Below are 25,204 nucleotides of genomic sequence, written 5' to 3'. Positions count from 1 at the left end.
ATACTAAAAGGTGCTGGTAAAACTTTCTTTCTCTCTGCTTGGAGAGAGGTATTCTCTTTGAAAAAGCTATTTTCTCTAGATAAAAAGCTTCGACAAAGAAACACCACAAATTTTATGGCCTCCGTGGTTTGTGTGATGTTCATTCACTGGGACCACACTCTGCCTTCTTTAGAGAAAGCCCGCCTACCTTTCCACTGCTGGGTCATCGGGACTCCTCACAAAGGGTTTTCTCTACGTCAAAGAAACCAGGCAGCCTCCCCAGGGATGCCGGCTGGATCACTGTTCACAAAGCCTCGAGCCCTCCTGGGAGGAGCTCACTGAAATGCCCAGGAGCAAGAGCCAAAGAAGAGCCCTGTTGGCACCTTCTCTGTCTTGGAGGAAATGAAAGCTGTATTTTGCAGGTGTAAGGCTCCCAGCCTCAAACCCCTACATGTTTTGTCATCAGTCATTTCTGGGGAATAAGTCACAGATTACTTCAGCTTCAACCCCGGAGTGCACTGCTTCCTCCCTCCCCGCCCCACCCCCAACTCCCTTAACACCACCCGCAGGCTCTTTAGCATCCTACCTAACTCTTCCTGTACAGAGGCCCCTGTGGCAGGAGGCAGGGAACAGAGCAGCTTTTGCTTATTTATACATATAGGAGTTTTTCAGTTCTGAGACTCATTTTCGGGGAAGTTCCATTTTTGAAGGCGGCCACTTTCATTTTAGTCCTGCTGCTTCTTCCAAGCTAACTACAAAGGTCTGGTGTAGAAGAACAAAAATCACTGGAATAATTGTCTTCCAGTTCTTTGAGGAGACAGCCATCTCTGCAAAGCAATCTCCCTAAGCAGAGACACTGAAATTATAGAGAACAGTAGGAAGCACCCTCCCACTGCCAATACAGAAAAATGATACTGCCATCAATGGGGAGGCCTTTGCACCTAGACTTAAATAGACATTTCTCCAAAGAAGATATACAGATTGCCAACAAACACATGAAAGAATGCTCAACATCATTAATCATTAGAGAAATGCAAATGAAAACTACAATGAGATATCATCTCACACCAGCCAGAATGGCCATCATCAAAAAATCTAGAAACAATAAATGCTGGAGAGGGTGTGGAGAAAAGGGAACACTCCTGCCCTGCTGGTGGGAATGTGAATTGGTACAGCCACTATGGAGAACAGTATGGAGGTTCCTTAAAAAACTACAAATAGAGCTACCGTATGACCCAGCAATCCCACTACTGGGCATATACCCTGAGAAAACCATAATTCAAAAAGAGTCATGCACGATGTTCATTGCAGCTCTATTTACAATAGCCTGGACATGGAAGCAACCTAAGTGTCCATCAACAGATGAATGGATAAAGAAGATGTGGCACATATATACAATGGAATATTACTCAGCCATAAAAAGAAACGAAATTGAGTTACTTGTAGTGAGGTGGACAGACCTAGAGTCTGTTATACAGAGTGAAGTAAGTCAGAAAGAGAAAAACAAATACCATATGCTAACACATATATATAGAATCTAAGAAAAAAAAAAAAGGTCATGAAGAACCTAGGGGTAAGACGGGAATGGAGACACAGACCTACTAGAGAATGGACTTGAGGATGTGGGGAGGGGGAAGGGTAGGCTGTGACAAAGTGAGAGAGTGGCATGGACATATATACACTACCAAACATAAAATAGAGAGCTAGTGGGAAGCAGCCGCATAGCACAGGGAGATCAACTAAGTGCTTTGTGACCACCTAGAGGGGTGGGATAAGGAGGGTGGGAGGGAGGGAGACGCAAGAGGGAAGAGATATGGGAACATATGTATATGTATAACTGATTCACTTTGTTATAAAGCAGAAACTAACACACCATTGTAAAGCAATTATACTCCAATAAATATGTTTAAAAAAAAAAATTGGGACGAGAGCCTCTTCTCAAACACTGTTGCAGAGACTTCCCTGGTGGTGCAGTGGTTAAGAATCTGCCTGCCAATGCAGGGGACACGGGTTCGAGCCCTGGGCCGGGAAGATCCCACATGCCATGGAGCAACTAAGCCCGTGTGCCACAACTACTGAGCCCGCGTGCCACAACTACTGAAGCCGTCGCGCCTAGAGCCTGTGCTCCGCAACAAGAGAAGCCACCGCAATGAGAAGTCCGCACATCACAATGAAGAGTAGCCCCAGCTTGCTGCAACTAGAGAGAGCTTGCGCAGCAGCAACAAAGACCCAATGCAGCCATAAATAAATAAATAAATTTATGTACTTAAAAAAACCACAACACTATTACGGTCAGAAGGCGGTATTTATGCTTTTGAAGGTAGCAGGGAAAAGCATTACCTTCTTCCTCAGAGCCTGACAGCACTCCATCGTATTTAATGGCCCCAGGAAAACCCAATCCCCAATCCTCTCTTAAGGCCATGGTTTTACAGGCAGTAAGGAAGAGGGCTTTTGTGAGAACAGTAAAGCACTGTTGTGATGTTAAAGTGAAATTGCTTTGCTGTGTGTGAGGCAAAGAACTCCAGTTTATTTCTGGCAGAACAATTCCTTCAGGATTTCTCCTCAGATTTCACACCTTGAACTCTTGTACCTGGGAGCCTGTAGCGAGAGCCCCTCCACCCCCTTTCATAATCCAGTGGGATACCTTGTTCCACTTTTTATCCTCAGGTTATAACGTCTCTATGATGACCCATGAAAAAAATGTCCACATCATCCAAACCTGCTGCTGAATGCTCCTGGGCCCAAACACTGAGGAACAGGCCAAAGCATTAATTTCTACTCACTCTCATGAGTGTGACTATTTCATCCATGTAAGGCCTGATGTGGCTCTTCACAAAGGACACCAACATTCCCAGCTGCTGGAACAGAAACTGAAACAGAGAAGAGGTCAGCAAGTTGGCACCACGAAGGATGTAGAACTCCCAGGCTTACCCCAAGTGCACGCTAATGAATAAAGGCAACTATGGAATCGGTTTCTGCACCACCCTTTCTTCTGAGAATAAGCTTCAAAGAATGAGACTTAAAACCATCGGTGGTAACCATCGGTGGTAACGGTGGTGAGCGCTGAAAAATATGTCAGTGGCTTTACTCACCAGGTGAGGCAGTTTCTGCCCAGCAGGGACTTCGGGGCCAGACTAGCTGTTCTGAACTGTTTCTGTTACCTACTAGCTTTGTGACCTTCATTTAATCTCTCTGCACTCAGCCTCTTCTGTGGGAAAATGGGAGATAACAGTTCTTGTCTCACAGGCTTGTGGTAAGAGTTAACTGGGCTAATACCTGGAAAGCACTAGAACAGGGACACAAATACTGTTAAATGCCCAATGAACATCATCTATCATTGAAGGATTTCTGGAGTCACTGAAAACTTAAAAATGGACATGAAATTTTTAATTAACTGTAGATGTATCTTTTGTTTATTCAGTCTTAATTCACTACCACTTACTTTCTAAAATAAATACAGCTAACTATTATGGGTATTGTGGTTCACTTATAGTAATTAACTCAATTAATTAGGTCTTAATTAATTAGTTAATTGTGTCTCTAAGAAACTGTGGGGACCTCCCTGGTGGCGCAGTGGTTAAGCATCCGCCTGCCAATGCAGGGGACACGGGTTCGAGCCCTGGTCCAGGAAGATCCCACACGCTGCGGAGCAACTAAGCCCGTGAACCACAACTACTGAGCCTGCGCTCTAGAGCCCACGAGCCACAACTACTGAGCTTGTGTGCCACAACTACTAAAGCCCGTGCGCCTAGAGCCCATGCTCCGCAACAAGAGAAGCCACCACAACGAGAAGCACGCACACCGCAACGAAGAGTAGCCCCCGCTCGCCGCAACTAGAGAGCCCGTGTGCAGCAACGAAGACCCAGTGCAGCCAAAAATAAATAATAAAATAAATTAATTTAAAAAAAAAGAAAGAAAGAAACTGTGAACCAAAACAGCAAGCAAATTGAGGGAGGGCTGGGATTAGGAGATTCTATTTAGGTTGGTATCTTGCAACTGTTAAGAGATGCCATTCACGAAATAAATTTGGGAATAAAGATGGCTTAGGTAAGAGAAATCCCAACTACTTTCCAGGTTAAAGATGTCTTCAGGGTGTAGTTTTTATTCTGTTATGATCCTCAGATAGTGCTACATGTCAATATCAAGTTGCAAGTCATATTGTAAACCTCCCTTTCCCCCTCACCCCCCTCCCAATTTTTATAGCTCTCTATGCCTTTGCTGCCCTCCATTAACAAGAATAATTTCGTACGTATGTATTTTCACCCTTATCCACATTTTAAAACTTGAGTAAGTTGGGGAAAAATAAAAAGTATGTTTCAAATAGTGAGTAATGGACTTATAGAACTCATTACCTGAAGAGGTGAGACTGACAGGACACATAGGACTGGGCTCAGAGAGAGTTGGACTAATTTCTAAGGACAGGGACACCAGTGGATTCTAAGGGGCTTAGAAGCTGGTCTCACATGGCACACAGGTTCAACTTGGTAGAGCCATCCCTACCTATCTCCTGGGCACCTCCTCATAGAATCACTGCTGACGGTTCTTGTGCAATGGTCCCTAAGAAAGTATATTACAGAGATCAAGGGACAGGAGACTCTAAAATACAATGGTTTTTGAGTTAAACTTTTGTTATGCAGAACCTGAAAGAAGGTAGAAAATCTAAACTGGAGGAAAAGCAGGGCAGCGGGGATGGCTGGTCAGGGGAAACCTTGAGACGAAAGGACAAAAGCCTCCTGATCCTTGCTGTCACTTCATATGAGGTGTCCATGGGGCAGCCTCTCTGGTGGCTGATTCATAAGGGTCAGCGGATACACCCAGGCAGGTGCCTCATCCCCAGGGAGGGGGCCCGAGTAGCCACCTCATTTCTTCTCCCTTAGATTCTTTCACAAGCTGTTTTCTCTTTTCCCTCCTGAACGTTTGTATTTTAAAAGAACATGTAGCTTTGTTCCTGAAAATATGGTGGGTTAGATCCCCTCCTAAATCCCCTTGCTATGAAAAGCCTAAAAGTAATGCATAAAAGATAAATGTTGTTATTAGATTATCAGAACTGAAACCTTTCACATAAAGCCAGACCTTCAAAAAGCTACATATCAAGAAAAATGGTGAAACCTCCTACCCCCAAATCTGTCCACTGGCAAAGGAGACAAAGTAATCTGTGAGTCTTGATGTGAGGTCTAGGTAGGAAGAGAAAGCCTTCCTAAGAGTTTGTAATTTCAGGCCACTCTCATATGAGTTTAGGGGGTTATTTTAACTACCTGTGTGGCCTGAGAAACTCTAAGCCAAGAAACTAACTAAAAGTTCTCCTAGACCACCTGGTAGAAGCAAATGCAGGCCCTCTCTGGAGAGATGTAACTTCAGAGCAGATATTCCAGTATTAACTGCTCCAGGGGAAGTCCAGCTGAATATGATGCATGATCCAAAATTGTAAAACACATAAGGACAGACTTACAGACTTGCCGCGAGTATGACTCAGCAGAAACAATAAACAACAGAATTAGACTCATCAAAAACCTTACATATATTGGAATTACTGCATAGAAAATATAAAGTAAACCTGTTTAAAATGCTTAAAGGAATAAGAGGGCTTCCCTGGTGGCGCAGTGGTTGAGAGTCCGCCTGCAGATGCAGGGGACACGGGTTCGTGACCCGGTCCGGGAAGATCCCACATGCCGCGGAGTGGCTGGGCCCGCGAGCCATGGCCACTGAGCCTGCGCGTCCGGAGCCTGTGCTCCGCAACGGGAGAGGTCACAACAGTGAGAGGCCCGCATACCGCAAAAAAAAAAAAAAATGTAGTAGGAACTAAAAACTCAATGACAGGTCAAAAAGACATAGCTAAAGAATCAGTGAATAGAAAATGGATGTGAAGACATATCCAGAATACATCTCTGAGAGACAAAGATGAACAACAAGGATAAGAAACTAAGAGACATTAAGGACAGAGTGAGAAGCTCTAAATGTTGAATCTAATTCTGGAAGGAAAAAATAGAAGGGTGGAGTCCTCATATTCAGAAAGCCCACAAATCCCCATCAGGATAAGAAAGAGAAATGCATACCTAGATTTACAACAGTGCAACTTCAGGACAACAAAAACATGAGAAGGTCTGAAACAGCCATAGAGGAAAGGGAGATTACATGAAAAGGAATCATAATTTCTCAACAGTGACAAAAGAAGTCAGAAAACAGTGGGATAATATCTACAGCTGAAGGAGAACCCAGAATTGTATTCTCAGCTAAATAAAGATTTCATAAGAGGGTGAAATAAAGATTTTTTTCAGATGAACAAAAACAGAGCATTTACTTTGATGGATGCTCAGAAGAATTTGCCTTAGCGAGAAGGAAAATGGTCCTAGGAGGAAGCTCTGAGATGGAAGACAGTAATGAAGTGGCAAAAGGGATAAACATAAACACTGTCTGCATAAAATAACAGTAACGTTTAATTTGGAGTTAAAAAAAAGTGATACTAGATAATAACATAAGAGGGTAGGGAGATATAATACTTTGATCAGTCATTCTAAGTTTTGTATATTGTTCAGGGAAAGGATGGAGACAATGACTAATTTTAGACTTTGTTAAATAAGGTATGCAAGTCAAATTTTATGGGTGAAAAAGATAAAATTGGATGCATTCCTCATACTGTACACTGGGACATATTCCAAAGAGCTCAAAGATCTAAATGTAAAAGGTGAAGCCATTTAAGTACAAGAAGAAATAGAGGTGAAAATGATGTATACACAAAGCTTTTCATTGCAGGATTATTTTAAATATCAAAGACTGGAAAACACAGTCATCAATAGGGACTGGTCAAATAGCTGTGGCATGTTCACACAATGAAGTACCAATTGCCTCTAAAGGAATGAAGACATTCTCACTATACTGCTATGGCATGAACTCCAGGATATGCTGCTGTGAAAGTGGATAAAAGTAAGATCCAGAAAGTTTATGCTATGTTATTCTTCTGAGGAAGGAAGGTGGGGGACATATATTTCCTTATATTTTCAAAAATAAACACTGAAAAGATAAATTTAAAAACTGATAAAACTGGTTAGCTTAGGGGGAAGTGTGGTAGGCAGGATTTCGGTAACCGAAAACTCCAAGTCCTAATCCTTAGAACCTGTGAATAAATTACTTTACATGACAAAAGGGGACTTCTGAAGATGTGATGAGGGAGCAGGACGCTGAGATGGGGAGATTATCCGGGTGGGCCCAATCTAATCACAGGAGTCCTTAAAAGCAGAGAACCTTTTCTGGTTATGTTCAGAGAGAAAGATTTGAGAGAAAAAGGAGAGTCAAAGAGATACAATGTTGCTGACTTTGAAGATGGAGGAAGGAGGCCAAAGAATGCAGGCAGCCTCTAGAAGCTAGAAAAAGCAAGGAAAGGGGTTCCCCCTAGAGCCTCCAGAAAGGAACACAGTCTTAATGGCACCCTGACTGTGGTTCAGTATCATCTATGCCAGACTTATGACTTAAAGAGCTGTAAGATAATCAATTTGTGTTGTTTCAAGTTACTAAATGGGTGGTGATTTGTTATAGCAGCAATAGTAAATGACAGAGGAAGGAAGAAACAAGGTATAAGAATAGGGATGGAAGCTAGTCTTTGCTGAATATATCTTATAGTTTTGACTCTTGAATTATGCTAACATCTTACATAACTAGAATGAAAGTTAAATTACAAAAACTCACAAGAAATTTCTAAAAATTGAAAATAAATAGGAACAAATGAGTTTAACTATAAACCAAGTTGGTTGCACAATCACTCAAAAAATTATTTCAAGTGACTTTGAACACAGTATTTTGGTGTATATCCCCAACAACACACATCCTAAAAACAATAACAAATTGCAAAAGACCTTGAACTGCATTCAGTAATCATATTGTTAATACTAATACTGGTTATATACTATTTATATGTATACAAAAATACATACATTTTGGGGCTTCCCTGGTGGCACAGTGGTTGAGAGTCTGCCTGCTGATGCAGGGGACACGGGTTCGTGCCCAGGTCCGGGAAGATCCCACATGCCGCGGAGCGGCTGGGCCCGTGAGCCATGGCCGCTGAGCCTGCGCGTCCAGAGCCTGTGCTCCGCAATGGGAGAGGCCACAGCAGTGAGAGGCCCGCGTACCGCAAAAAATAACCCAAAACAGATAACTAATGAGAACCTACTGTATAGCACAGGGAACTCTACTCAGTGCTCTCTGGTGACCTAAATGGGAAGGAAATCCAAAATAGAGGGGATATACGTATACATATAGCTGATTCACTTTGCTGTACAGTAGAAACTAATACAATATTGTAAAGCAACTATATTCCAATAAAGATTAAAAAAAAAAAACCTACAGCAAACATTATACTTAGTGATGAAATCTTAACACTAGTCCCATTAAAATCAGGAACAAGATTAAAGGTTTCCACTATTACAGAGTCTAATCAACACTGCAGTGAAGGTCCTAGGAAAGCAGTAAGGAAAAGTAACAACTGCTTTACCGACCAAAACAAAAAAGCCAAAACTGTTTTTTATGTTCTGCAGACTATATGATTAGCTAGAGTGAAAACCTGGGAAAATTTACAGGTAAATTATTAGAATTAGTAAGAATTCAATGAGGTTGATTATATAAAAATAAAATGCACTTGTATATTCCAGGCAGAAAATTAGAAAATATACTTTCTAAAAAAAATACTATTTCCTCTGAATGTACATCAAATTGAATATGTAATCACAGAAGAAAAAATATTTAATTCCAGGATCTTTAAAACGCAGTACTCTGACCATACACCTTGTGGAATACTTTCTAAGAACAGTAGGAACCATAAAGCCACCTTGAACTGTATTCAGTAGGATCGCTGTTGGTAGTGGTACAGGTATGGTAATCACAGAACCACTGTGCGTACTCTATGGTTCAGAGAAAAAAAAAAAGAAAGAGAGCGAGCAAGAGAGAGAAAGAGGGAGGGAAAGGGGGAAATTCTTCTTTACAGAAAAATGCCAGCTATTGAAAGTAGAAGGAGGGGCTTCCCTGGTGGCCCAAGGGTTGAGAATCCACCTGCCAATGCAGGGGACACGGGTTCGATCCCTGATCGGGGAAGATCACACATGCCGCAGAGCAACTAAGCCTGTGCGCCACAACTACTAAGCCTGCGCTCTAGAGCCCGTGAGCCACAACTACTGAAGCCTGTGTGCCACAACTACTGAAGCCCACGCGCCTAGAGCCTGTGCTCCGCAACAAGAGAAGCCACTGCAATGAGAAGCACGCACACTGCAACAAAGAGTAGCCCCCGCTCGTCGCAACTAGAAAAAGCCAACACGCAGCAACGAAGATCCAACACAGCCAAAAATAAATTAAAAAAAAAAAGTCATTACTTTGCAACCAACGTGATAATTGATTCCAACAAGGATCATCAATGGTGGCTAAAATCACTGGGTAAAAGGTAGCTGGGGAATAGGACAGTCACACGGTCTCAACGTATCACCCCACACATTACTTAAAGGCTAAGGAAAAAAGGTAACTTTACAATGGAGAGATCTGATACATACCAACCTCACCATGTGCTCAAACTTAGGACCAACAATAACTGGACAAAATGACATTATGAAGCATTGTTACTGCACCTCTGTAGTATTCCCACTAAGCGTTTGACTTAAATCTAATCATGCCGAAACAACCAGAAATCCACTGTGGGATATTCCATCAGATTATTGGACTGAACAGTAGGTTACGGAGAATAACAATGCTGTCCCCCCGCTTCCCCTCCAGCCACTCATCTTTTAGCCATTTTGAGGTATAAAACAGGAAGTTGAGCTGAACTGATTATACCTGTACACTTAGGTGTTAGAAGTTCTGGGGGAGGAAAGGCATTAGGCATAACGGCAAGCAGAGTACATTATTAGGAAGCTGAGGCACAGATGGACTTCCCACGCAGGCATGGCACGGAGCAGGGAGGAGCAAGGGTTGGGGGTTTACCCACTTACTTCCCGGATGGCCCCGTCACAAACCCGAATGACATTCAGGAATGTGGGCATGACCTGGGGCAGGAACTGCACACACTTGAGCCCCAGGGACTTGAAGATGAAGGTGATGGCCTGGACGACCATGGTGTGATGGTGAGAGAGGGACTGGTCTCGGAAGATGCGCATCAGGGCCACCATGGACACGGCCGGGTAGAACTCGTCCAGAGGCAAGTTCCCCATGTTGACCAGCATCTCACTGGTGCTGTAGTCAGCTAGGACCAAACAAAGGTGAGGATCACGAGCTATACATGACTCTGACTTTGGACAAAGCGTGGTTACCGACAAACAAAAAAACCTCCTGTGGGTCACCAGCATTCACACCTCTCTCCCTGCTGTACTCTAACACCACTGGGAATACCAGGTATATTAGGAGCCAGTGAATAGACTCTCACCATGAAGGGCAGTTTTTGGCTTGTCTATTATCTAAACTACAAAAGCCTAACACAGTACATGACGGGTTTCCTTTAAATTGCTACGTTTAATTTAGCTTCTTACCATTCCAGTTCACAACTTCAGTAGCTGAAACCATCAATAAAAAGTTACTCCGCCAAATGAAAATAAAGGGGATTAAATTAGGCAAACATCTGTTCAGCAGCTGCTTGGTCCCCCTAGGGAATTCAGAGAAGTTAACAACAAATGCTACCTGACCTGAACAACAAGGATCTCAAGGACTGGGGGTGGAGGAGGGTATGGAAGGTGGGGAGGGGCGGAGGAGGTGATGGAGGGTGGGGGAGAGGGAGGGGAGGGTATGGGGGTGGGTAGCGGTTTAACAGCACAATAAGGACGCTAAGAACCAGAACATCCAAGAGACTGGATGACTGGCACTGCTGAGGACGGAGGAAACGCTGGAGGATGTGGCTCAGGCTCTGCTCGAAGGCTGTGGGTCTGACAGAATTAACATTGCAGGCACACTTCTCTCATATACAGAAGAACAAACTGGAAGCAGTATGATCCCATCCACAGAGTTCAGATACAAATTATTTTATTTGGGGAAAATAACATTTTGCTGAACTAGATGGGAGAACCACTGCTGAACTTTCACACGTTGAGAAATACGCCTGCCCTGATGGACACTGAGTTAAGCCTAGAAAACTCACCTGCATCCCCACGCCCTGCCCAATCTCTTAGGCTGCTATCTAAAGACAAAGGAACTCTACAGCTAGACCACTTGATGGAAGAAAGAGCCCTGGATCCTGATTGCTACTAGTTTTTCCACGCCCTCTGAGCCTTAGCGTCAGATTTCCCTATCAATTAAAACAGGGAGAATACATTCTACCCTCTTCCTCCTTGGGTGCCATGGGAATAGAAAACATCAAAGATGCACTAACAAAGAATGACAGATGAACAAGGGTGATAGGGTGATAATTCACGTCTCTCTCATCAGCACCTAAGAGTGACTACAGACATAGCCTGTTGACCTTTAACAAAGAACCTGGACAAACGGCAAGACTGGACACACTGGGAAGCAGCGCCCCTGCTGTGACTCAAGAGGAAACTACTGACGTTCCATTCAAAAGTCACAAGGTGAGTCAATATGCAATAATTTCAGTTATCCAGCCCAAGGCTCTTTCTAAACACAGCCAGTGGGGGCTTAGTGAGGCAAGAACCTGGCAGCCACTCAAGGTTCTCCTCAACTTACAGGAATCCTGACTTGACTTGGATTCTGACAGGCTGACAGCAGAAGCATCCCGGGACTGGTCGATCATGCCAATGTTCACTTTGTGCTTGTAGGGATCCAAGGCCCCCAAGAGCCCTAACACACGGATAGCCTGCGTGGGAAAGGGGAGGGGAGAAGAAAACATTCATCACAGCACCTGACTACCGCAGCTCTCATGGATACTCATGTTCCATGATGCCCAATTCATATCCCACGACCAGCTACAGGGACAAAACGGAGAGGGACAGGAAGTCTCATCAGTACTGTCACAGCACGTTAATGACGCAAACGTCTCTCCATTCTCCCAGCAAAGTCTTTAAACACCAAGTTTGCGGTGTTTCCTACCTCTCGCCGTGTACCCTGGTTCTGCTCAGTCTTCAGGAAATTCAGCAGCACCTCAAGCAATGTGGGGTACTTCCTGTAGGGCTCCACCACGTAGCCAGTGCTGGCCACCAACTGTCCCAGGGTCCACAGAGCCACCTGGACAGGCAAAAGATCACATGGTTCGTAGCACCAGTAAGAGAGAAAAGAAAGCATACTCCGTACTCTTCATTAAATGGTTATAACAAAGTGTTAGAGGCTATTACAAGAAAAGAATGCCCAGTTAAGGCACTAACCATAAACTAAAATCCTGAGAGCTGGGACACAAAAACAAGGCTACAAACCAACACAACAATCGCTGGATCAAAGGTAAAGAACAGTCCCGCCTTTCTCAGGAAGTATATAGTTCTTCTGTACCCTGGATGATTGACAGGAGAAATCGGACTCAAAAGGAAATTAAGGTTGTTCTTACTTTCAGTCTAGTCACCTAATGACCTCGATGACCAAAGCGAAGCCAGGGCCGGGGGAGGGTGAGCTGAAGCTCCGCTTCCCTCCACAACCAGAGGCCAAGACTCTCTTGTTTCCCTTTAGGGGCCGGGGCTCTGATAGATGACCTGCATTTTTTTTTTTTTTCAGTCTAGAGGAAATGGCACTGGTCAGCCCTGATACTGACAGTGACTCTGGGTCAGGATGAATGCTAATTCTAGCTCCAAGTCTTTCTTCTTTTTACTCAGTTAACAAATATGTCTAAGTACCTACTAGGGCTAGGCATTACTGGCTGGGCACACTAAGGTGACTGAGAGAGACGAGGTCCCTGGCCTCATGGGGCCGATCCTGCTCAAACACGAAGTAGTGGTACTCACCTGTCTTTTGGCCAACAGAGAGGAGTCCTGGAGCATGTCCATGATGATAATAAAAAGTTCATCAACCCACTTCCTCATTTCTAGGCCACTAACCTACAACGTGAAAAAGGAAGTGGTAGACAGCATTAGAAATTATGGCATTAAGAAGTATTTTGACTTCATTAGAGGTGAAATAATTCTTCCCATCCTATGGAAAAAGCAGTTGTCCCCTTACCTGAGCCAACTCTCCTATTGTAGCCAGGACATTATTGATCACACCTGGGTTTGGATCAGGGTCTGGATCTTTCAGTTTCAAAATTAAAGCCTATGGAAAGAAGGTATGAGAAAATGAATGCTGGTTAGAGTCTACTAGAAAACTTTTTTTCACATAAGTACAATTCACCCAAGAGACCATCTCAGTCATAGATAAATTACTTCTAAGGCTTTATGAATCCAGGATTCCTCTGGAATGTGGATTCTTAAGCCTTTCTCCATACTGCACACAAGTCTGACGTATGAGGGAGCTGGCAAGTGCCATGACCTACAAACATTTCCCATGCCTTCCCTAAACTGTACCTGTGTGATCATGTACCCAGATTCACGTAAGTTGTGAAAGACCTCACATGAGTCTAACATAGACTTGAAGGTAGACTCAGATTTTAAAGCTCACTTTTTCTTCATTTTGGGGGAGTTACTTTATACCACTATCTTACTTCTCCTCACCAAGCACATTGGATGAGGTGCTTGAAACATCATATCTTATCTCTTAGAAGGAGAGCCCTTTCCTGCAACTGGTGAGATTCCTGGTATTCTTGAACTGAGGGTGCTTGATGTGGCCCTTGTCTGCGAGCCTGGGACCAAAGAAATTATCTACTTTGTTCAGTGTACCAGTGAGCACCAAAACACTCTCATCATCCCAAGACATCCTAGAGAGAAAGAACCAGTCTCTGTCTGTTGCAAATTACCTTCAGAATAGGCTCCATGTAGGGGCGGATGAGTCGGGGGGCATTGGAGACCAGGTGCCCCAGCATGCGGGCACTCTGTTCCTTGATTCTTCCAATGCCGCTGTGCTCCAGCTCTGTCAAAATCTGTAGGGAAGAAAGGCTTACTACGACTACGGCAAAGGAAATTCGAGAGGGACTGTGTGTTTGAAGTGAGAATGAGGCGCGGAACTAGAGGAAGGAACCAGAACTTCACTGCGGATCAAGGAGCTGCTAGATACTCCACAAGCAAGGCCATCTCTGCAGCTCACAGAACAGTCCTGGAAACAGCAGTGACCGGAGGAAAAACTGTTTGAAACCGGCCCTTTCTCCTTCTGTCACAGTACTCCAAGGTCCCTCAGCCCTCTGCAAAGCATAGCTTTTAACAGTGTAGCTAGTCATAGAAGACGGAGAAAACCAACAGGGCTCGCTGTGAGCAGGGTTTTGCAAAAATACAGAATGAAGGGGGGGCTTCCCTGGTGGTGCAGTGGTTGAGAGTCCGCCTGCTGATGCAGAGGACACGGGTTCGTGCCCCAGTCCGGGAAGATCCCACATGCCGCGGAGCGGCTGGGCCCGTGAGCCATGGCCGCTGAGCCTGCGCGTCCGGAGCCTGTGCTCCGCAATGGGAGAGGCCACAACAGTGAGAGGCCCGCGAACCGCAAAAAAAAAAAAGAATGAAGGGGGGACTTCCTTGGTGGCTCAGTGGTTAAGAATCCGCCTGCCAATGCAGGGAACACAGGTTCGAGCCCTGGTCCAGGAAGATCCCACATGCTGTGGAGCAACTAAGCCTGTGAGCAACAACTACTGAGCCTGCACTCTAGAGCCCGCGTGCCACAACTACTGAAGCCCACGTGTCTAGAGCCAGCACTCCGCAGCAAGAGAAGCCACCGCAATGAGAAGCCTGCGCACTGCAACGAAGAGTAGTCCCTGCTCGCTGCAACTAGAGAAAGCCCACGTGCAGCAATGAAGACCCAACGCAGCCAAAAAATAAAATCAATTAATTTATTAATTGAAAAAAAAAAGAATGAAGGAAAGGCTCTCTGCAAGAAAGCTGTACAGACAGCAAATCACTCAGAGTGCCTATAAATAATGACAATGGAATCAAAGACTAGTCAGAACAGCTGTGATGTGGAAAGAAATACTGATACTCAGTTGTGGTTTCGGGCACCTCTAGATAAACCCAAACAGTTAGGGATTATATCAATAGAATCCCCTTGGACCTTAATGAACAGAGATAACATGTGCGATCTAACTGACACGCTGAAAACACCAGCAAATCAGCACGTTATGCTCCTGGTGACACAGACATAAACAACTTAATATAGACAGACTTCTGGAGAGCTGAAGTTGCCAGAAGGAAATCTCTGCACAGTGGGAAAAGTGAGAAACAAAGCTCGCGTTAACTCAGTTACCCAAAGGAGTCGTCTCCAATTCAATGCTATGTTTTTTCTCACATTATTGATTTAATAATCCTGATTTCCTGGACCTCCTTGGCAGTCTGTTTTCACCTGGTCACAGCATACAGCAGTGAGAGGGGATGGAGAAGGATACTAAGAACAGAAGCATAACTTCAAGAGATGGCTGTCTGCGGGGAAATGGGTACCAGTGAGGAGAGCACAACTCTCTGGGACAGCGCAGGACCAGATCAAACAGCCCCCAATTTACTCCAGAGCCAAAGAGCGCCACTGCACTCTAATAACAATACCCAATGCCCACCTAGATGAGCAAGACGCCAAGAAAAGGCCAAAGCACATTTAGGTAAGGTTCCTTACCAAGGCATGAAAATGTACAATTCAACTTGGGGAAATCTGTATCAAAGTTTAAAAACAAGAAAAATTATTAAAAATTTTTTCCCAAGCTGACTTGTTTTATTCATTCCCTTTGCTAATAAAGTGTTTGTAGATTTGCTGCATTCTGTTAAAACAGAAAAGATAAAATAAAATAAAATTCTGGAGTTTCAAGGGCTAAGTTCAGTATATGGTAAATTCATTTAATGATGCTTCACATTTTCCAGTATCAGAAAAACGGATAGCCTGATAGCTTACTATAAGCTTCTTGAGGACACAGCCCATGCCTGCCTTGTTCACTGGCATGCTTCCAGAACCCAGCCGTATTTGGAACACAGAAGGTGCTCAAAACATCTGTTGTCTGGATGAACGTACTGATATTCTCATTAGGAGATATTTCTCTATCAAGCTTATTTAGCATGGTTTGAGCTGGCAGGCTCAACAATGATTTCTTTTCCTTCCCCAAACTTTAGCTATTTCAAAGACTTAAAAGGATAGGCACTCCTAACACGGGCCAGCAGTTAAGGAGTGAACCATTAGGCTAAAAACACAAGTGCCAACATAAGTATAATCTTTTAATTTGTTCACTGATGATATAACTCACAGTCACTTTAATTATGATAGACTGCGAATAAATGACATTTCTTTAGTGTAGAAGTTACATTAATAATTTTCTATGTTTAAGTTCTTTATATGTTATGAAAAGTGTTTATTTCAAAAGAAACCATGGGGAGGATCATGAAGCAGAGGGTGTGGTGGGGACAGGATGGAGTCGGGGGACAGTAGATGACCGGGTGAGCCACACTGAGACCCAGAAGAGGTGGGTGGAAATAACCTGAGGCAGGAAGGACTGGACTCTGTGCATCGTTCACAATTCAGCCAGAGGACTTACGCGGCCGGGTGAAGACAAGAACTAGAAGACAGGCTTCAGCAGAAAATGGAAATCCTACCAGCTCTAGCAGCAATGCCAACCCGCATCTACCTGAGGCTCTAGTCCAAGCAGCTTAGCTTGGCATCTCACATTATTTAGGAACGACAGCCAGGGACCACAGACCAGGGGCAAGGATGACGAGAAACAGTGCTGGAGCCATTCCCATATTCGGTCTCTGTGCCTGGCCTCGCATCAGCAGAAGCAGGAGCGGAATTGCGAGGTGCTGGGCAGACTGACACCATCTGCAGCAGAGGCAGTGAAGAGGGGCAAAGGAACGGACTCACTGGTGACTTCCCAGGAAAAAGGAAGAGCCACGTGAGAGGTCAGCTTGCGAGTCACGCTGACAAGAGGCTTATGAGGCGATAAGCACTAGAATCGCGATCACCAAGCCGGGAAAACACGTGGGCTCTTGGAGCCAATGTGGCTTCTACCAGGCATCTCACTCTTTTCTCTCCCTTCCTCCTCAACTCTCATTCCCCAAAGAGCACTCACGATGAACGTGCATTCCCCACTACCGCGAGGTGTGACCGTCACATCCTTACCTGGATGAGCATCTTGCGCAGGAAGGGCATGACGAAGGCTGGGTTCATGCTGCTGAGCCGGCCCACGGTGCAGATGGCCAGCTCCCGGATCTCAAACACCTGGTCATTCAGGGCCACAAACAGGGCCTGCAGATTCTCTGCCTGGGCCAGGTGTGCGTCAAAGCGCTCATCCAGGGATGCCAAGACACAGTAGCGGATGTCGGGGTCTGCAAGAGCAATCGAGCCTTTCAGTGCCTCTTCACCCCTCTCCTCCCTCCAGTCCTTTCCCAGTTTCTGCTTCCACTGCCATCAGCCTAGGGAGAGGATTCCAGATACCCTTCTCTGACCAAACCTGTCATTTTTTTCTCTACTCACAGGAGCAAAGATAATAGAATTTTTTTTAAAAAAATTATTAATTAATTTATTTATTTTAGGCTGCGTTGGATCTTCGTTGCTGCGCATGGGCTTTCTCCAGTTTTGGTGAGCGGGGGCTACTCTTCGTTGCAGTGCGTGGGCTTCTCACTGCAGTGGCTTCTCTTGTTGCAAAGCATGGGCCCTAGGCTCGTGGGCCTCAGTAGTTGTGGCACACGGGCTCTGCAGCTGTGGCTCGTGGGCTCTAGAGCGCAGGCTCAGCAGCTATGGCACATGGGCCCAGCTGCTCCACGGCATGTGGGATCCTCCCGGACCAGAGATCGAACCCATGTCCCCTGTATTGGCAGGCGGATTCTTAACCCCGCGCCACCGGGGAAGTCCAAGATAATAGAATTTAAGGCCGATTATCTTACAGAAATAGGCTGGTGTAGCCAAGCCTAAGGCTTTGCCAGAGAAAATGCTGGACATCAGCTTGTTGAGGCCATGAAAGGAAACTGGCTACTTCCAACTGCCCCAGGCACCTACACTTCCTTAGACTGCCTCCATCTCAAACTTTACCAGGATCTGTTATCCCAACCACGAGCAGTTTGCTGAGCACATCCGCCACCACTTGCACTGCGGTCTGGCTAACCACGTGAGCATGGCCACTGATGAGGTGGACAGAGGGCGTGAGCAGGCGGGAGCAGGTGCGGGCGGCTTCCATGCGGATCTCCTTGTGCTCGCTGTTCAGGAAGTGATCCGCACAGTGGCGGACAAACTGGGTCAGAGAGTGGCCTGGATACAAAGGCAGAGAGAAGACAGAATAAACACTGCTGCTTTGGACAGTAGGTCTGCAACTCGCTAGCTGCATTTTCCATTCCATTTCCATTCCATGGCTACTAATTTAATTTTCAACAAGATATTCAACCAGCAAGATATTGACCCCCAACTCTTCTCTTAAAAAAGTAACAAATGATCTTCCAATGAGCAGAAAGGCAGAAGGGAGGTAGAAAAGGAGCTGGGAGACATAAAAAAGGCATTTCCTCCCTGCCTCCATCCCAATCCTTTATTTCCTTCAAAAAGTGAATTATTTTGTTTTATTCGGACCCAGCCCTTTATATTCTCAGAGAGTAAAACAATTTTTGATCAAATTTACCTCATCTATTTTAGTTCCCAGATTTAAATACCAAAAAGAGAGTTTGATATAGGCTGGGTTTAAATATAGCTACTTTCTATTCCTTAGAAATAGATTGGGAGGAGATATGGGGATATATGGATATGTATAGCTGATTCACTTTGTTATACAGCAGAAACTAACACACCATTGTAAAGCAATTATACTCCAATAAAGATGTTAAAAAAAAAAAAGAAAAGAAAAGAAATAGATTATCCTGGGTGTTAATCAGTGTAAATGGAGGAACTGCAACAGGGAAACTAGCGATGCTGTGTAAATATTCAGACAGCATGTCTACGCTTTTTGTACTTGTTTGTTTCCCTGTAGCCTTAACCAATACCACCTACACAATCTTAAATTTCAGAAGAGTCCATTTTTCTCTCCTGAAACGTATCTCCTAAGGCATTAATGTGGGTTTATCTGTAGCCTAGAATTCCAAACTGAACTACACAGTACAGCAGTCTTAGAAATCACACCACCATTGGAATGAAAATACCCCCAAGCCCTGCTTATACATTTTAAAGAATTCAATACCATCTCAGCCAAAGGGAGGTGACAAGGTGAGGGGGATCCATCTCTGCAGCATTAGTTCCTTGGATCAATGAATACTTTTCCTCAACACCATCTGCCCCCACCCCATTTTCCTTTGTCTTTGTATGGGACAAAGAAACAAACGGTAGGAATTAACCATATACGGAAAGACTATAAAAAGATGAGCTGCTGTAGAATCAGCTACCCTGTCTCCAGGACCCCTAGCAAGATCCAGGAATTTTAGGTACCCTCATTCTTTTCTCGAGGTTCCCAGTATCACTGACTATCTTGGCAAGAACCACCACAATTTCTTGGTTTTTCCAAAAAAAATTTTTAAATTTAATTTTACTTATTTTTTTATACAGCAGGTTCTTATTAGTCATCTATTTTATACACGTCAGTGTGTACATGTCAATCCTAATCTCCCAGTTCATCCCACGCCCCCCTCCCCGCCACTTTCCCCCCTTGGTGTCATACGTTTGTTCTCTACATCTGTGTCTCTATTTCTGCCCTGCAAACTGGTTCATCTGTACCATCGCAATTTCTTACCTTCAAATTCAAAACTGCCAAGAGTTCGGAGGGCAAGGGTAATGCTGCCCACATCGCTGGCCTCAGGGAGGGTCGTGAGGCCAGGAGAAGCCAGCTGATGGGCCAGGCCCTTGGGCATGCCTGGGTGCCGGAGGGGTTTGTGCATAAGGACCAGGGACAGCATCTTCAGGAGTCCATCTTGGATGTCCTTTTTCAGCTGTGGAATCTGACGGCTCAGGTCGTAGAGCACAGCTGTGAGGGCAGGGCTGAGGGAAAGGAAACCAGTCACTTAAGGAGCTGGATATATGATATTTGGTCTGGTCTTGGGAAGAAACAGCCCTTCTTGTCCAGCAAGGGGATTGGGCTCCATCCCTGCTTAGTCTTTAAAGCAGAAAGGATACAATGAAATAGAATATATATCTTAAACTCTCTTGGCCTGATCCCATATTTCAAAACAATCTATGATTTTCTGGGTTTTGCCTTGAGAGAACTTGTTTACTGTAATTCAGTCACTATGGAAAACCAAGTCTCAATAAATATCTGGGAAGCAGATTGAGAGCATCGTCCTTATTTTATAGATGAAGAGAACAAAAGTGTAGGGAGCTTAAGCAATTTGCCCATCATAATATAAATGATAGCTGCAAACACTAACGGAGCACTTTTTTTTTTTTTTTGGCCACGCCACATGGCTTGTGGGATCTTAGTTCCCCAACCAGGGATTGAATCAAACCCGGGTCCGGGCAGTGAGAGTGCTGAGTCCTAACTACCGGACCTCCAAGAAATTCCCAGTGGTGCATTTCTTATACAGACTGCATTGTACTAGGAGTGGCTATTTCGTGAACTCTTTCACTTAATCCCCACGACAAACCTAGACCATAGGAACTGCTACTGTACCCACTTTTCAGACTAGAAAGCTGAGGCTCAGAGAAGTTAAATAATTTATTTATGATCACCCAGCTAGACAGTGATGAAATCTGGATTTGAAACTAGCCTACGAGTTTAGTGTGAGCTATCCTACCTATCCAATTTAACGTGTAAATAGCCATGCCTCGCTCTTTCAACACAGACCCAGGACTGTGACTCAAGCCTCATGCTACCCGAGTCGGGGACAGCTCAGGTTCCCGACACCCACCTCAGGCCCACCGCCAGCATGGGCTCCAGCAGCTCCTTGATGTCCTGCTGGATGCCCGGCCCCATCGCTCGAGCCAGCATGCTGATGCAGGTGAACACCGTGGCATCCACCTGCATTGCCTTCTGTCTCCTGCAGAGAACCGAAGAGTGGCTAGTTTAGACATAACGGCATTTTGTGATACCCTACCTCAAAATTACCTTGGGGCAAGGAGGGCAGGTTACCCAGGCGGGGCCACCCCATGTGGGTGTGCAGGTTACCTACTGCACAGTCTAGGGACCCTGTAGTCCCTGTAGTCACACTGTAGTCACTGCAGACTTGTGTATTTACAACAAATGACCAGCAGATGGCAGTAAAGTCTCTTGAGGAAGGGGCCCCACTTCAGAATTCACACAAAAGGCACCATGTGGGTTACTGTGGTGCTGGCCAAGGTCCCTATTTAGGAAGCAAACTGAACAACGTGCACATCAGGGACCACAAGTGCAGGGCACAGCCATCATATGAGAAGAAATTCTCCCTATGAGGAGAATGCTGGGCTTGAAACGGGCGAGGCTTATTAATTCACCAGCACAATCCTCGCTACTAACACAGGGAACTATGAAGACACAATTCTAATTAACACTGACCCTCTAAGACTTGGAGAAGATACCCTAGCCTCGCCACCTTGCAGGGTGCTGAAGGTCTTTCTCATATTTTATTCACTGGGACGTTTCAAGAGGTAGGATAATGTATCCAACTTCAATGATAAAGAAAAAGGTGACCGTTAGGTCCCCTCAGTTCCTGTCTAGGAACCCTCGCTTTAGTTGTTATCAAAATCAGACCTTTGAAAGCCAGAGAAAAGAACAAAACTAGGAGATTCCCAGTAAATAATATTGAGAACAGCACTGGTATCTAACATGTATTGGTATGAACAGGTATTCAACCTCCCCAAATATTTACATCCATGTCACTTCATTTGGGAAAGGCTGGAACTCAACTGAAGAAGGGCTATTCATTATATGATTTGCTGGTTAATGACGCAGAGAACAGGCTTCAGCTCCACGGAAACTGGGATGCAGCATCCTCCCTCTCCAACCAAATGGGGTGGAAGGTGAAATCATAACAGAGATGCTTACTTATGGGCAAAGTCCTTAGGAGGCAGGGCTGCTCGGATGATGTCCAGTACACGAGGTAAATAGACCTTAAACTCAGACCTCACAGCCACAGAAAGTAGCCCCAGGGCTTGGAAGGCTGCTGTCCGTTCCTTCTCCTTCTTGACACAGCTTAGGACATGGTTCATGGTATCTTGGAGATACTGGGTATCTGAGCACAGAAACAACAAAGTGTATATATGGCTCAAGGTGAGGGGTGGTCTACATATGAAAGGTCAAAGTTCCTATAAAACACTTAAATTTAAGAATAAATTAAGAAAGCCTGTTGGAAAGGCTGGCCTTTCATTTCCCATCCTGCCTCTCACTGGGTCCTGAACGCTTATTAAGCACGCACCATAGTGAAGAGGAAAGAGATGTAGGTCCGGGGTCTCTACACTCAGCAAGGAGGGAGGTGAGACAAGGACACTAAATATGAACAGGCAACTGGAGTATTATTATAATTTTTACCTTTATCTTGTTTCTAAAATGGCTTTGAAATAGCTAGGGGAAGCAGCAACAATAACGGTTTCTATTTCTTGGACCTTACTCTGTGTCAGGCACTTAGACAGGTGCCTAGACATTAAAGCAGCTCATCTCATGAGACAAGGACTGTCATTCTAATTTGACAAGTCAGGAAGTGGAGGCCCAGAAAGGTCAAATAACCTGCTCCAAACCTCACAGTTAAGAACAGAGGCAAGATTCACCCCAGGTCTGATGACGCCAAAGCCTTTCCACAGCTGAGGGTTGTAACGGAAGAGGAAAAGCACGTTTCTAGCTAGAGTGACCCAGCAAGGCCTCAGGGAGAAGCCAGTGTCTGAGCTGGGCCAGCTTCAGGAACCAGGAATTCACACCGCCCAGTGGGAACAGGGCAAGAAGAATTCAGGAATTCGGGAACCCAGTCTATTACCCGTGAAACCAGCCTCTGAAGCATCCAGTCCTTCCTCCTTGTGAGGGGGGGGCAGCCACAGGACTGTCCCCGGATCCTCCCTGCCCCACAGACTGGATGCTGCACACCACTGAAACCGAAACTGCCCTTCCTGTGGTCTCTCAGAAGTCCATTCATGAATGTGTTGGCTTCCACACACGAGAACTTGCCTGGCTCTAGAAGTGCCTCTCTGCCTGCACGTTCGCATTGCTCCTGCGTTTGCTGCGTCAGACATTTACAGAAAACCTGAACTAGATGCCACTGAAGCTGGATAGAGGCGAGAGACCAGTGACTAGCCCCTCAGCAGGCACTACTTCAAATGAGAAGCAGACATAACTTTCTGGCATCTCGTCTTCTCTGTTTAATTACCCTTGAATGCGTAATGACATGACACGTCCGTGGACATCCTCACCTGTGAAGGCAGAAGGTCGGAAGGCAGCCAAGCGGGGCAACAAATTCAGGATTGTCATTTGGATCAGCGAGTTCTTGCTATTCCTGCACTTCAGCACCCACTGGCACACCTGAGACAGGAAGGACACAGGGTTGGCAAAGGAAAGGGAGGCGTGGAGCTTGGGAGAAGAGGGAGTGGACCTCCTGCCACTGACCTGATCAAATTTCTCCTCCATCAAGTCTCTGCAGCAGCGACTCTCCACCAGGGTGGACTTCGCTGGGCTGGGGGAAGCCCCGAAGCCCATGAGGCCTTGGTGAGAGCTGTACCCCAGCAGTCCCACCAAGGCGTTTGACTGCTGGGGCTGCATGGCCTGGAAACTGGTGAAGGGGGTGATGTGACGAGGTTTCGTTCCGAAGCCCATGAGATCCTTGCAGTACTTGTCATGTACCAATTGCTGCTGTGTGATTTCTTCCATTTCTTCTCTCAGGCGCTATATACATGGGGGAAGAGTCACCTTTACTTACAAGTGGCATTTGCCTAGGCACCAGGGAGTCTGCCGACAACACGAGCCCAACCCTGAAATGCAACTCTTCCCACAGTGGGCGGCGGCCACTCTTCATCTCTAGGATTCGATTTCCCCAGAACCTTGCAGGGGGCCTGAATCTGTTCTAATTTAGGCAGAAGAGCACCACCTACTGAACAACAATGAAGCAGCAGCAGGGGTCTGGCCCCCAAGAACCCCCTACCCCACCCTTGGTTTGGGAAAGCTGACTTGCGGATGGCTGTGACAACAGACCTAGGATCTAGCAACGGAGCCTCCTGCGAGGGTGAGCGGCAGCCCCAAGCCAGCATCCTGCTAAGGACGTTCTGCTCTCCCTCTTCTCACCAGAAATGCAGGTAGAGACAACTCAGGCAAGTTAATGTTCTCAGAGTCCTAGGAACTCCATACGAGGCATGGAGTACACTGACTGGCTGAGAACCTCCATCTCTCACCTACTCAAAGGGCTGCTTAATAACTCATTCTCCAGCTTTCCAAATTGAGAAAGATACAAACCAATTAATTTCCAAACTTCTAACTCTTTCCACAGATATTTTCATTTTTCAGAAAATCTTATCCACTATTCTTGTCAAGGTCACCAGGACTCTTAGGCTGCTACACTGAATAGTCTGCAGCACCTGATCCAACTTAGTGTTTCCTCCTCCTTGAAACCCCTTCTTCCCTTGGCTCCTTGGACGCTGAGCTTTGCTGGCGCCCCATCCCCACCCCTGCTGCTGCTCCTTCTTGGTCTCCCTTGGTTCTTCCTCATCTCCCGACCTCAGGTTCTCAGCCCCCATCTCTCCTCCAACTATCCTAGTTCCCCGGGGGTCCTCATCCAGTCTCACGACTGGAAATAACATCTATATGCCAGTGACCTCCCCAATCTGTCTCTCTTGCTCAGATCTCTCCCCAGAGCTACTCAATAACTCCGCTCAGATGCCCAACACGCATCTTAAACTTAACACGCTCAAAAGCAAACTCCTGACCTTCTACCCCAGACCTGTTCCTCCCATCTCAGTAGATGGCAACTCTACCCTTCTAGTTGCTCAGGCCCCAAACCTTGACTCTTCTTTCTCTCCTATCGACCTCCAAATCCCTTGTACCCCGACAGCTCCCACTACTGCTGAGACGCTGCAGTTCCCCCCTGACTAGACTCCTGGCCTCAGCCCTGGCCCCTCCCGTAATCCATTCCCAACACAGTCTGTACAGGGGCGTCTGAGACCCTGGGTGACGAGCCCCCTCCCTGCCCCAGGTATTCCCCCAACCCCATCTCCCAGCTCCTCTCACTCAGCTCAGTCACAGCGGCAATCTTGCTCCCTTCATAAAGCAGCACATTCCTGACACGGGGCCTCGTGCTTCCAGGACCAGTGGTCTGGAAGACAGCTCATCCCCAGAGGTTTGTATGGCTGTTTTCTTACCTCCTTCATGGCTGTGCCCAAACATCATCATATTTTAAAATGTAATCCCTGATCCATGCTAGTATCCCCT

General features: G+C 45.7%; 1 protein-coding gene across 3 annotated transcripts in view; it reads right to left on the bottom strand.

The window, feature by feature from the left end:
• Nucleotides 1-25,204, bottom strand: part of MTOR (mechanistic target of rapamycin kinase) — a 115,503-nt gene that overhangs the window by 82,000 nt on the left and 8,299 nt on the right. For all 3 annotated transcript variants that reach the window (XM_030878522.2, XM_030878528.2, XM_030878536.2), the window contains exons 7-20: nucleotides 23,393-23,668; nucleotides 23,200-23,308; nucleotides 21,848-22,034; nucleotides 20,736-20,864; nucleotides 19,625-19,869; nucleotides 17,950-18,165; nucleotides 17,041-17,246; nucleotides 13,766-13,888; nucleotides 13,036-13,125; nucleotides 12,822-12,914; nucleotides 11,983-12,117; nucleotides 11,620-11,749; nucleotides 9,942-10,192; nucleotides 2,763-2,849 (exon numbers count right to left, since the gene is read on the bottom strand). In XM_030878522.2, the coding sequence (XP_030734382.1) occupies nucleotides 2,763-2,849; nucleotides 9,942-10,192; nucleotides 11,620-11,749; nucleotides 11,983-12,117; nucleotides 12,822-12,914; nucleotides 13,036-13,125; nucleotides 13,766-13,888; nucleotides 17,041-17,246; nucleotides 17,950-18,165; nucleotides 19,625-19,869; nucleotides 20,736-20,864; nucleotides 21,848-22,034; nucleotides 23,200-23,308; nucleotides 23,393-23,668 (2,277 nt within the window). The remainder of the gene's footprint in view (nucleotides 1-2,762; nucleotides 2,850-9,941; nucleotides 10,193-11,619; nucleotides 11,750-11,982; nucleotides 12,118-12,821; nucleotides 12,915-13,035; nucleotides 13,126-13,765; nucleotides 13,889-17,040; nucleotides 17,247-17,949; nucleotides 18,166-19,624; nucleotides 19,870-20,735; nucleotides 20,865-21,847; nucleotides 22,035-23,199; nucleotides 23,309-23,392; nucleotides 23,669-25,204) is intronic.

Source organism: Globicephala melas, chromosome 1 (genome assembly GCF_963455315.2).
Source record: "Globicephala melas chromosome 1, mGloMel1.2, whole genome shotgun sequence".
In the NCBI taxonomy this organism is placed as follows: domain Eukaryota; kingdom Metazoa; phylum Chordata; class Mammalia; order Artiodactyla; family Delphinidae; genus Globicephala; species Globicephala melas.
This window is presented reverse-complemented; position numbering and strand designations above follow the sequence as displayed.